Consider the following 12,634-nt stretch of genomic DNA (forward strand, 5'->3'; position numbering starts at 1 on the left):
CACGCAACATTGTGTCAAAATTTCACGTCAATTGGTCAAGTAGTTTCGGAGATTACTGGTCACTTACAAACAGACACTTACATTTTTATTTATATAGATTTATATCTTTTCAATAATGGTTAGGAACTGTGTTACATGATTTCTACAGTCCTTCTTATGAGTGCTTGCTTTTAAATCCAAATGCCTTTCCAAGTTCTGAAGCATCTGAGCAGCTGTTTCTCTTTCCTTTGTGTGAATCATTTGGGCATCTGTGAGATTTTCCAAGATAATAGACACTGATAATTTATCTTGTTCCTCCCACAACTTTAAGGCTTCAGCCCCACCAGGTTTTCCTCTCTTGATACAATCTAAAATACCCACTCTATCAAATCTGGTTCTCAGTCATCTCCTCCATTGCATGAAATTTCCTTCTGTTGACGTAGGCAACTTGGAAAAACTTCCTTCCAGTGGCACCTTAGAGACCAACTAAGTTTGTCATTGGTATGAACTTTTGTGTGCATGCACACTTCTTCAGATAGTGTGCAACCTGGATTCAAATTCCTAGCCAATCAGGAGATCTTAGGCAAGTCACTGTCCCTCAAAAACAAGGTGGTTCTGAGGATAAAATGTGATGACTTTATGTTCCTAATCTCCTTGGAGGAAGAGCAAGGTACAACTACAATAGATAGAATTATTCTAGCAACATGAAGGATCCAGGCCTCCATGTGCAATGAAGAAATGACTCTGAAAAGATAATTATTTGAACAGCTGTTTGTAGCTTGATTCTAGGTTCTACACACTTCAGTAAGTGCTCCTGAACATGAACCATCTTTGGTTCCTAAGCAGCATGTGCAAACTTATTCTAAAATGGATGAAGATCTCTTCATTGAGAGATTCCTTTGCCCAGTCCCTAAGATTCTTACAAAACAGCTGAAGAGGACTAAAACCAATATAGTCTTGTTATTCAAGTTTTAACACTTTTTAGCACAAGCTTCTTCTGAACTAAGACTTGGCAGAGCTCATTTGACTGATACTGCAGTATGCAAAATGCCTATTTTTTTTTCAACAAAACAATATATTTGTACATCAGAGAAAAGCAATTATTCATTTCAAGGAACTGTAGGTCTGAATGAAAGCGTTTCATTGCATATAAATTTATTAAAATTTAAACATTAAATTCAGCATGTTAATTAGGACTGTGTGCCATGCACTGACACTGACAGTAAGAAATGGATCTCAACAACTGCTCTGCAGAGATACGTTCACTGCTATTATTTGCTCTTTGATTGCTAATATATTTATAGCACTCTTTAATTTAAGGCTTTTCATTAAGAAAAGTCTCATAAGGGCATTATGTAAATTTGCTGTATGTGTTTTACATCAGGACAAGTGCTACCAATTTAAAGGGGGATGGTAAATAAAATGTAGTTATATGTATGCCAAATGGTGCATAAGACCGCACAGTTAAATCAAACAAAGAAACACAATTTCATTTTAAAATATATAGATCACAGTTGAATTTATGCAAATCAATGATCCGCAAAACTGCAGAGTAACAGAATTGGTGCAATTTACCAAAAGCAAAGGAGTCTTGATACAACAGAGAACACCATTTTCAGATTCCCCCCCCCTTCCCCGCCACTTGCATATAGTCTGTTGTTTTACTGCTCCTACTTTAAAATTTTATTTTGCATTGATGCAACCCCAAGTAAGGCAAGGAGAGGTGGTTGCCTCAAGAGGTTTATTTCCAAGGCAGCAGACAGCAGGAGAGTAGCAGGCAAACAGACTTGAGAAACTGAATCTGTTAATCCATCAGCAAGTTCCGCTGGGGAAGCTGGCTGAGCCTTACAAGAGAAGTGAGACACTGTTCTTGGCTCGGAAAAACTGTCATTTAGCTCCTCCCCTCCTAGCATAATCCCCACAACAAGCTTCCACCTGGTCCTTATGTAACAGTACTGTGTTGTGTTAGGTAAGAAAGAGTTGGCACTTGGATTTGCTGATCTTCCTGTTTCATCTCGATTCCTTTTTAAAATTATGTCTCTTAAGATTATATAAACTCTTCTTATAAAATGTAAACTACTGTGAGTGCTTTGGCATAATGGTGGCAGAAATAACAAATGAACATAACATTCCTCTCTCTCACAAAGACATATCAAATTGATAATTCAAGGCAAAGCAGGCTTTCCACACCAATATTGTTCTTGAGAGTAGTATTGGGTATTGATAAGCAGGTTAATACTTCTCCTTGAGAAACTAGACTGAAATGCACTTTCACAATTTGCTTCAGCAGCATGGATAAACAGCATATCATAGTTACTGAATATCAGCATTGATTCTTAAAGTCCGGTCTGGACTTTGGAATAAAGGTAATGATATTAAACTGTGTGGTTATCTACTCTGTACTCCTTGCTTAGACCTGAACCTTATATTTTCATTGTAAAGCAATTAGAAGATGCAATAAATTATATGCCAGGACAAAACGGGCAAGCAATGTGAAAAAACAGACAAGCATAAAAAACAACAGAGAGCTTGTTGTGGGGAATTTTGTAAGCAGTGTATCAATCAGAACATATGTAAGTTGTTATCAAGGAATAGCAAAGTCTGTATTCTGTAGTTTGGTAGGCTCCAAGAAGAAACTTCTGCATAGGAGCAATGGATTTTGTTGCTGTGGAAATCAAGGCAGAAGCAGGCCTTTTCTCTCTGAATACAAGCAGGGGATATGGGGTTGGGTAGTACCTCTGGTGTGGGACATGCCGTGCTCCTTCTGGATTAGTTTGTCCATCTTCAGTTCCCACCCTACACTCAGCTCTCACCTGTGGCTCCTAGGCTGTCAGCATGTGACAGCAACCATACCCTGGGAAACAGCTTCGACTGGCCAGCCGATGGGTCTCAAAACCCCAATGAATTAGGGACTGTACAAGATCAATAGTGGGTCCAATGGGGCAAGACAGCAGTTTCTGCATGTGCTGTATAGGGAAATGAGGGGCAGATGGGGCTCATCAATCTGGGAAGGGAGCCCATCTAAGAGAAGGAAAACACTGATCCTAATTCCCCGCTGCCTTGCGGCTATACTCATTCATGAGAAAGGCTTCAGGTGTAAACCCTGAGCAAAAATCTGCACCCACTGCCTTATGGGGCACCACTGGGAAAAGAAAAGGCTAAGGAGTAAACCCTACACAAATCCAGAGTGGCGTCCCTAAAACGGTTGGATGGTGCCTTGTACGCCTCCTTTGGGCAAGTCCTGTAGCTAAGCTGGTGCCCAAAGTATTGCTCTGCTTTCCTTTGGACAACACCAGCAGAGCACCGAGGGGGGGGGGGGGTTCTTGTCACCTGGAGAGGTAACCTTGCTGCTGCTAATGCAGAAAAAACAATGCAGCAGGCAGCAGTTATGAGCTACCAGTCCTTGCAGTCACTGTGATTCTCCAGTAGTTTCACTTCATTCCTGTCTCTCAAGACAGAGGGATTACAACAAGTGGCCCTTTCCAAAGGAAAAGCAGAAGGACCTCCAATAGACAGTTATGATTTTCCCATGCAGAAGCAGAGAGCGCCAGATTTTTTCTCCTTTCCTACTAGACTAAACTTGGTGCTGAATTTAATAGGCTAAAGTTGTTGTTGTTTAGTTGTGTCCGACTCTTTGTGACCCCATGGACCAGAGCACGCCAGGCACTCCTGTCTTCCACTGCCTCCCACAGTTTGGTCAGACTCATGTTGGTGGCTTCGAGAACACTGTCCAACCATCTCGTCCTCTGTCATCCCCTTCTCCTTGTGCCCTCCATCTTTCCCAACATCAAGGTCTTTTCCAGGGAGTCTTCTCTTCTCATGAGGTGGCCAAAGTACTGGAGCCTCAGCTTCAGGATCTGTCCTTCCAGTGAGCACTCAGGGCTGATTTCCTTAAGAATGGGTAGGTTTGATCTTCTTGCAGTCCATGGGACTCTCAAGAGTCTCCTCCAGCACCATAATTCAAAAGCATCAATTCTTCGGCGATCAGCCTTCTTTATGGTCCAGCTCTCACTTCCATACATCACTACTGGGAAAACCATAGCTTTAACTATACGGACCTTTGTTGGCAAGGGGATGTCTCTGCTTTTTAAGATGCTAATAGGCTAGACATGTGGAAAATGTGGGGAATTCACTCCATTATCTTGCTGGTTTCCCAGCTTTCTTCCTGTCCTGTGGCTTTATGGTAAACCCATGTCTGTGTCCACAGGGCACAAAATCTAAGCATTGATTCTGAGTGTGGATTAAGTAAATAAAAGTATCCAGTAAAATGTTAAATGCATTATACTTACTAACATTCTCATGATGCTGTTACTTCCCTTATCCCAAAATAAAGTTGTCTTAAACATATTTTGTTCTACTTCTGTTTCCCTCCATATCTCCATTCTTATCCCAAAAAGAAAACAAACACAAGTATTAATCATACAGATCCCAATTTATTTTTAGATCTCAATTATACCACATTATCAAGGTATAGTAGTTCAAACAGGCAGTAGTTGGCTTCTGCACCTATCTGCCTAGGTTATCTTCACTCAATAGCTGACCAAGGATAAATCCAAAGGATTGTCAATATGCCTAAGTACTCTTATACATTGTGGTTTTTTTATTATTGCTCCTTGGTATATGATCTCATGTGCATTTGCTCAGCCTTTATGTAGATAGCTCTCTGCAGTAGCTGTTGCCTTGTACTGTATTGTGCAACAGGATTTGGTGAAGTCGAATGCGATTTCACACAAGAAGGGTCTATAGTTTTGAGAGATAGATGGATTGAGGACATTGTTCAACAAGCCATTTGATTGTACTACTTTATTGTAAAGGTTATATCCAACTGTTTTCTCAGAACAGACCCACCAAAATGAATGAACCAAATTTAGTCATGTCTATAAATTCCAGTGGGCCTACTTTGAGTAGAACTAACATTGGAAAAAACCCTAAGAACACAGTAATAAAAAAGAACTGCAGAAATGTACTGACTGTAGAATCCTGCTACGCAATGCAGGTTTGCAGTGATAATAAATTAGTTCAAGCCCAGCCACTTCACAGAATTAGAACTGCAGAGTTGGAAGGGCCCCTGAGGGGCATCTAGTCCAACGTGTTTGGACACTGAGTTTGACCTCCATTTGGTTCCTCTCCAGACACGATTTTATTTTGGAGGCACTGTGGGCTAACACAACAGCTCTGAAATACAGCAAGCAAAGATTCCATGGCACAAACTGTTCACACCAAATAGGAAGGAATGTCACTTGACAAACACTTAAAAAGGTAAAGGGACCCCTGACCATCAGGTCCAGTCGTGACCGACTCTGGGGTTGTGGCGCTCATCTCACTTTACTGGCCGAGGGAGCTGGTGTACAGCTTCCGGGTCATGTGGCCAGCATGACAAAGCTGCTTCTGGCGAACCAGAGCAGCACACAGAGCAGTTTCCTTTCCCGCTGGAGTGGTACCTATTTATCTACTTGCACTTTTTGGCGTGCTTTTGAACTGTTAGGTTGGCAGGAGCTGGGACTGAGCAATGGGAGCTCACCCTGTCGCAGGGATTCGAACCGCCGACCTTCTGATCGGCAAGCCCTAGTCTCTGACACACACTTACCGGTACCTGGGACCAAACCCCTTTCGATGCGACTTACTCGCGGGAAACAAGGCACGTGATCCGGCAGCACGCTTGCAAATTCAAGGTTAAACAATCCAATTGAAGCACTTAAAAAACAACAAGAAGAAATCCAGTTCATTTTTTTCCGGTAGGAAACTTACGCAGGAGCTCTGCTCTGCACTTACTACGGAGGAAGCCGAACTGGATTCGGCAGGGCTTACTTCTGAGTAACTGCGCACAGAAGCAGGCAGGCCTCAACCATGGGCGGGGCCAAGGGGGGCAGTTGCCCCCCCAAAAGTAAATACAAATAACTAACTGACCAATCGCCTCGCAATTAATTCGGTTCTGCCACCCCCCCAAAAAAAATCCTGGCTCGGCCCATGGCCCCAACCCCAGGCACACTCACCTGGGCTGGCGCCCCGTGGGGGACCTTGCAGGGCTTCCTTGCGAGTAAAGACGAGCCGGAACGCACCTCCACCCCCGCAATCCGAAAGAAGAGAAGGGGCGGGGCCTCCGTTCTCCGCCTGGCCTGCGACTGGCTGGCTGTGGGGAGGAGGCGGGGTTAGCCGCGGTGCACCTCGGGAGCACGGCCTCGTATCATAGGAAACGCCCCAAAAAACAAACGCGGGCGACAGGCCCCGTTTCCCTCGCTTGTCCGATGGCCAGCAGCGTCCGTGGGGCACCAAGCCCTCCCGCGGCCGCTTGCGGCGACAACGGTTACGGTGGGCAGGTACGCCGCCTTCGGGAGAATCTCTGGGACAGGTGAGGTCGCCCGTGCTGTCCAACCCTCCCTCGTGGGAAAACTGTAGGTCCTGCTTTAACGGCTTTCTTTCCTCGTCTTCCTCCACCCCCTCCCTTTGTACCCAGTTGGTACAGTCCAGAACTCCTCGTATCCTCCTGCGCGGAGGTGGGGTGGGAGGAGGGGCGGAGTCTGCCTTCCCCGTTGCTAAGCGCTAGGGCAGGCAAGGGCCAATGAGAGCATACCGCAGAATGCTGTTTGGCGCGGAAAGTGTGGGTGGGTGACGCGAGGGGATCCCGGGGCTAAGCGGAGCTGCTCCAAGGAGGCGACTGGCCGGCTTCTGTCGGGGATGTTCAGGCCGAAGGTGCGGAGTTTGCGCGGAGCTCCCTATAGAATCGCTCGTTACCTTTTTATTTAAATACTTTATTTCACTTCCATACATCACTACTGTACTGGGAAAACCATAGCTATAACTATAAGGACCTTTGTCGGCAAGGTGATGTCTCTGCTTTTTAGCCAGGCTTTATTTTAGTGTGGAGCAGGACGCCCACCTGTCATCCCCCTCTGTGTGGCTCTGTCTAGCAGCTTCGGAATGAAATGTCTCAGCAACAGTTGTTTTAAATTACTTTCTTTTCACCGCAAGTGCTCAGAAAAATACATTGTGTCTAAATCGTTCTACAGTTTCTACATTTAGTTAAGTATTTTTATTTATTGATGGGCGGGTAGCTGCCCCTCTGACCATGCCAATGCTTTATTTAAATATCAACTATTCAAATATATATTTTCCTGTGCAATGTCACCGGGACGGCAGTCTGTGGCAGCTGCCACAAGAGGTGCAGGCTTGCTTGGCCCACATGCGCAGCAGGACAGAGTGTACAGAGGCTACAAAAGCGCTGGTGCCTGGGTGTGCCATAGGCAAAGCTAACTACTTGCATGCACGCACGCACCCACACCCAAAATAAAATTGCTAGCTTCAGCTTTCAAAAACACATGCTTTGTAGGAAAAACAAAAAGCTGCAAAACTTTAAACAGCTCAGTTTCTTTTAAATGGCAAAACTAAGTAATGCAACTGTATTGTATCGCCTTTCTCAAATCCAAAAGAAAATGTTTTGCATCCACAAATCATTTTGAATAAGCTTGCAAATTGCAATGTTAAAGTTTAAGTCTCTCAGAAGTTTCATTTCCTGGCACATCAACATCTCATTTTCTCTTTACAAGTTTTCCTTCAGGTCAAGTGCTAATGCTTGGGCAATTGACATAGTTGCCAAGCCTGCAACATTGTAAGTTTTAATAAGCTTGAGCTTCAAGAAACTGCTTTCAAAATATAAAATAAAAGTAAAATATTATCAGAAATGCATAAGATACAGCAAAACCTAATTGTATGAAACTGTGGCCCTCTGAGGTCTCTGCTGTAGGCAGCAGCCAGGTAGGCCTAATGATAGTGACCCTGGGTGTGTGCATATGCATTTTAATGTCCTGCTCCTGCTGCCCAAACAAAATCTCCCTGGAAGCAGAAAATGTGCACATATATATGTGGCTGTCTTATAGTCTGGTGTGCAGGGGAGATTTTTTTTAATGTGTAGGTATTTTTGTGTGTATTCTGGAGTGCTCAAAAGCAGAAGCTCACCACTTACTGTATGCTCCTTACACTTAAGGATTCTGCCATCTCATTCTGGGGTGTGTGTGCATGCGCTTACCTGTGTTATGGTGGCTAGGTCTTTGAGGTGTTCTATACATTATGCTGAATGAGATGGAATAAAGTGATAGAATTCTGGACTGTGTGAGAGTCATATTTTCGGGCTCTCACTTGTGGGGTGCCTCAGGGTTCTGTCCTCTCCCTACATGCAGCCGCTGGGAGAGATCATCAGGTGGTTTGGGCTGGGTGTTCATCAGTATGCAGATGATACCCAGCTCTACCTCTCTTTCAAATCAGAACCAGTGAAGGCGGTGAAGGTCCTGTGTGAGTGTCTGGAGGCGGTTGGAGGATGGATGGCGGTTAACGGATTGAGGTTGAATCCTGACAAGACAGAAGTACTGTTTGTGGGGGGCAGGGGGCAGGCTGGTGTGGAGGACTCCCTGGTCCTGAATGGGGTAATTGTGCCTCTGAAGGACCAGGTGCGCAGCCTGGGAGTCATTTTGGACTCACAGCTGTCCATGGAGGCGCAGGTTAATTCTGTGTCCAGGGCAGCTGTTTATCAGCTCCATCTGGTACGCAGGCTGAGACCCTACCTGCCAGCGGACTGTCTTGCCAGAGTGGTGCATGCTCTGGTTATTTCCCGCTTGGATTACTGCAATGCGCTCTACCTGGGGCTACCTTTGAAGGTGACCTGGAAACTGCAACTAATCCAGAATGCGGCAGCTAGACTGGTGACTGGGAGCGGCCGCCGGGACCACATAACACCGGTCCTGAGAGATCTACACTGGCTCCCAGTACGTTTCCGAGCACAATTCAAAGTGTTGGTGTTGACCTTTAAAGCCCTAAACAGCCTTGGTCCTGTATACCTGAAGCAGCGTCTTCACCCCCATCGTTCAGTCCGGACACTGAGATCCAGCGCCGAGGGCCTTCTGGCAGTTTCCTCATTGCGAGAAGTGAGGTTACAGGGAACCAAACAGAGGGCCTTCTCGGTAGTGGCACCCGCCCTGTGGAATGCCCTTCCATCAGATGTCAAGGAAATAAGTAGCTATCCTAATTTAAAAGACATCTGAAGGCAGCCCTGTTTAGGGAAGCTTTTAATATTTAATGCTGTATTGTTTTAATATTCAATTGGAAGCCGCCCAGAGTGGCTGGGGAGACTCAGCCAGATGGGCGGGGTATAAAATTATTATTATTATTATTATTATTATTGAATGTGGCACCATGTGAAAAAGTTTCCTACCAGTGTTAGAATCTCAGGTATATGAGCTAGGCCAGGCATCCCCAAACTGTGGCCCTCCAGATGTTTTGGCCTACAACTCCCATGATCCCTAGCTAACAGGACCTGTGGTCGGGGGAGATGGGAATTGTAGTCCAAAACATCTGGAGGGCTGAAGTCTGGGGATGCCTGAGCTAGGCACTAAATGGCTCCTTAAACCAGGGTTGTAGTCACAAAAATGGAATACCTAGTTGCCATTTTGGGGCCAGACAACTCGAAAGTTGTATTTTTCTATAAAACTTTTTGGTTCCTGAAATTCATTCTAAATGTGCAGATAAAATATAACGGACAACATTCTATAGCATATTGCTAGTGTCTCCCCCCCTTCCTTTTGTTTATTTTTCTGGATGAGCCTGGATGTTTGTCTCTGTTGCCGCAGCCTCTCAGGTTGCAGCTTATCTCCAGGATAAAACAACTTCAAAGCAGGGCTTGGTGACTGGAGTCACGCACCCAGTGGTGCTCTCCCTCTCCCTCTTGCTTGCCGGAACCTGCCCAGCTTTTGTGGAGCCCTGACAGGGGTGGCAACAGCCGAAGGAGGCAGGCACTGCCTGAGGTGGCGGATGTGTTGCACCGGATGTGCCTGCGCTTCCATCACTCTGCTTGGAACTTAGCCGCCACCTGAAGGGCTCGTTCAACGTTTGTGGCCATGGCATGGAAAGCGAGGCAGATCCTTTTGCCGTGCCCCGTAAACCTGGCAGCAGGCTGAGGCAAGGCGGCAGCCCCTGCCCCTCGCAGCCCTCCCCATAGTCACCTGTGCCATCTCCCTCCCTCAGCATGCTTTCCTTCTTGCCCCAGAATGGAGCTTTTCCAAGCCAAGGACCATTACTTTCTGCAGCAAGGTGAGCGGGTGCTGTGATGCAGATGGCAGAGTCGGGCAGGCTGGGCAAAAAAGGAGTGCACTGCTGCCGCCACTACCTGAGTGGCTTCAGTCGCTCTGGCGGAGGGGGAGTAGCAACTCTCCTCAGATGAAAAGACTGGAGGTCGGCTGGTTGGTGCTGCGTGAGGAAGCTTCGAGTCCGGGTCATCCTGTGCCCCCCCCAAATGCTGCCGGGGCGGTCTGACCCCCTCACTACGATAGTGTAGCTGGCTGAAGTATAATTATTGAACTGGCATGATATTGGCACACTTGTTTAAAAATATAGTACCGTATATTCCGGCGTATAAGACGACTGGGCATATAAGACGACCCCCAACTTTTCCAGTTAAAATATAGAATTTAGGATATACTCGCCGTATAAGAAATACGACCCGGCGTATAAGACGACCCCCAACTTTTGAGAAGATTTTCTTGGGTTAAAAAGTAGTCTTATATGCAGGAATATACAGTAATACAATTTTTACATAACCATTTTGATGATGCCTCTTCATTGACATAGCTCGTCTGAGATTCATTTCAAAGAATGTTGACTATTAATAGCTAAGTGGATGGATACAGTTACGCGATATTGAGGTTCTTAATACCCTATTCTTAAATAATGCTCTTGTATTGAAGTCACTGCCACTGTCTAGCAGTAAAAACAGTGCAAGAAAATTCTGTTAAAGGGATGGTTTTAAACTTGCATCTAGACTTTGTTGCCAGTTTACCTGGAGCTTTCTTTTGAGTAGGCAAAAGGTTTCTTCTGGTGCTGTAAATCTCCCGGTGAACATATTCCAAATTTCCATCAGCAACATCCAGGAGATACCATACCCACCAGGATAATCCCCAGTGTACCTGGGTAATCTTGTACTATTTTATACCATCCAACTATATATTTTATACCAGGGGTCCCCAGACTTACCGGCGTTTGGGCCGGTTCCCACCGCGCCGATTGCGCGGCGGGCTGGAGGATGGGGGAGCGCGCGCAGCGGCACGCTTCCAGGGTGGAAAAAGCGCCGAAAATCCGTTGTGCGCATGCGTATGGGCCTCCCCTGACCCGGAAGTGCACCAGAAATGACCTCTTCCGGGTCAGGAGAGGCCCATACCCATGCGCACAAAGGATTTTCGGCGCTTTTTTCCCGACCCGGAAGAGCGCTGCCATGCTGCGCGCCGGAAGAGCGGGCGGCGGGCGGCGGGGGTCATCACGGGGCCGGATTGGCAGGCCAATTGGGCCGCATCCGGCCCCCGGGCCGTAGTCTAGGGACCCCTGTTTTATACCATCCATCCTGGGCATGTTCAAGTCTTACTCAATTGGTTGCATTGTTCCTACTTCCATGTCCCTTCCTTTCCCAGGAAGACATTAGTGAGACTTGAACCACCCACATCCTTCCCTGTCTTTGGGGCTAAGCTCAGATTGACCCATTCACACAGAATCTATGGGCACGTGTCCAAACTTAGCTAGGTCTACCTCAAGGTGACTAGCAGTTAAGTGCACGGAGGATGAGCACTTGAACATATACATTACTGCATATGAAACTTATTTCATATAAGAGTACAGTATGTTTAAAAATTAATTAGAAAATAAGTCGGGGGGGGGGAGTTAGAAGAGATTCACTTCATTCTGTCATTGCAGGAAATGGGAATATAGCAAATGCATATCAACTGTGACTGAATTTATTCTTAACAGGGTCAAACAGGCACAATGAATGGGGAGATAAAGCAGGTAGGTTACTCATAAGGAAAATTAAAATGCTTTCATTGAGCAATATAATAATGTAATTTCTTGCCTATTACTGGGAGATGGAAATTCCACTCTTGAAGCAGGAGAGATCAACAATCAGGTTAAAAATTATGGGTCTCTGTATTCTTCACTTTGTGATTGACAGACTGATCTTACAGTCCTGCTGTGGAAGTCAGGGCTAATGTTTGTGGAATGTCATTGAGAGCTTATACATGCCCAGCAGCAGATGTGAAAAATACACCTGGATTACAACATTATGATACAATATACATGCATACATATATACATTTATTTAAATCAAATGATACTTCTAAATAGCAAAACAGTAGACTCCATTTGAAAGGTAAAGTTTTAAAATGAATAATTAAACTTTTGACAGTAATATTTACTAACAGATCATTTTACAGTTAACAAGAAAGCATACAAAGGTGTACTGTACACTTAATCACATAAATTGTAGTCCTATTCATGTATTCTTAAATTTTTGCAAGGGCAGAGAGGCAATTGCAGGGTTCCTGATTGTGGGGAGCATTGCAATTGTGTTCAGCCCAACTTGCTTACCCTGCCCCCTGCCCCACTCAGTCCCAGACCTTCCTGTTCAACATGTGGACACAAATTTAGATTACCTGAATAGGGGTGTCCAGATCCATGTGTATCTAGAGATAGAGAGTTCAAGGATAAAAAGATCTGTGGTATAAAGTTTCACATTTACCCTTTATAAAGCTTCTTATCTTAAGTGCCAATGTGAATGACTGCAAACCTGAACCCTTTGAGAATGCTGGAGGAATCAGATTGCTATAATTTGCATCCAGGCCACTGG

General features: G+C 45.3%; 1 protein-coding gene and 1 long non-coding RNA gene across 5 annotated transcripts in view; one reads left to right on the forward strand and one right to left on the reverse strand.

Moving 5' to 3' along the window:
• Positions 1–1,117: 1,117 nt before the first annotated feature.
• On the reverse strand, positions 1,118–6,129 carry LOC132592574 (uncharacterized). Its single transcript, XR_009558081.1, has 2 exons — positions 5,973–6,129; positions 1,118–5,154 (listed from the first exon to the last, which is right to left on the reverse strand). It is a non-coding gene; the product is annotated as an uncharacterized LOC132592574 (long non-coding RNA).
• Positions 6,130–6,177: 48 nt separating this feature from the next.
• Positions 6,178–12,634, forward strand: part of KIZ (kizuna centrosomal protein) — a 64,418-nt gene continuing 57,961 nt past the window's right edge. For 3 of the 4 annotated variants that reach the window (XM_035101282.2, XM_035101283.2, XM_035101285.2), the window contains exon 1: positions 6,179–6,328. In XM_035101282.2, coding sequence (XP_034957173.1) covers positions 6,225–6,328 — 104 coding nt within the window. In that variant the 5' untranslated portion in view covers positions 6,179–6,224. Of the gene's footprint in view, positions 6,329–12,634 lie in introns of all 4 variants that reach the window. The other variant, XM_035101284.2, reaches the window with a different exon arrangement.

Source organism: Zootoca vivipara, chromosome 8 (assembly GCF_963506605.1).
Source record: "Zootoca vivipara chromosome 8, rZooViv1.1, whole genome shotgun sequence".
NCBI classification, from domain to species: domain Eukaryota; kingdom Metazoa; phylum Chordata; class Lepidosauria; order Squamata; family Lacertidae; genus Zootoca; species Zootoca vivipara.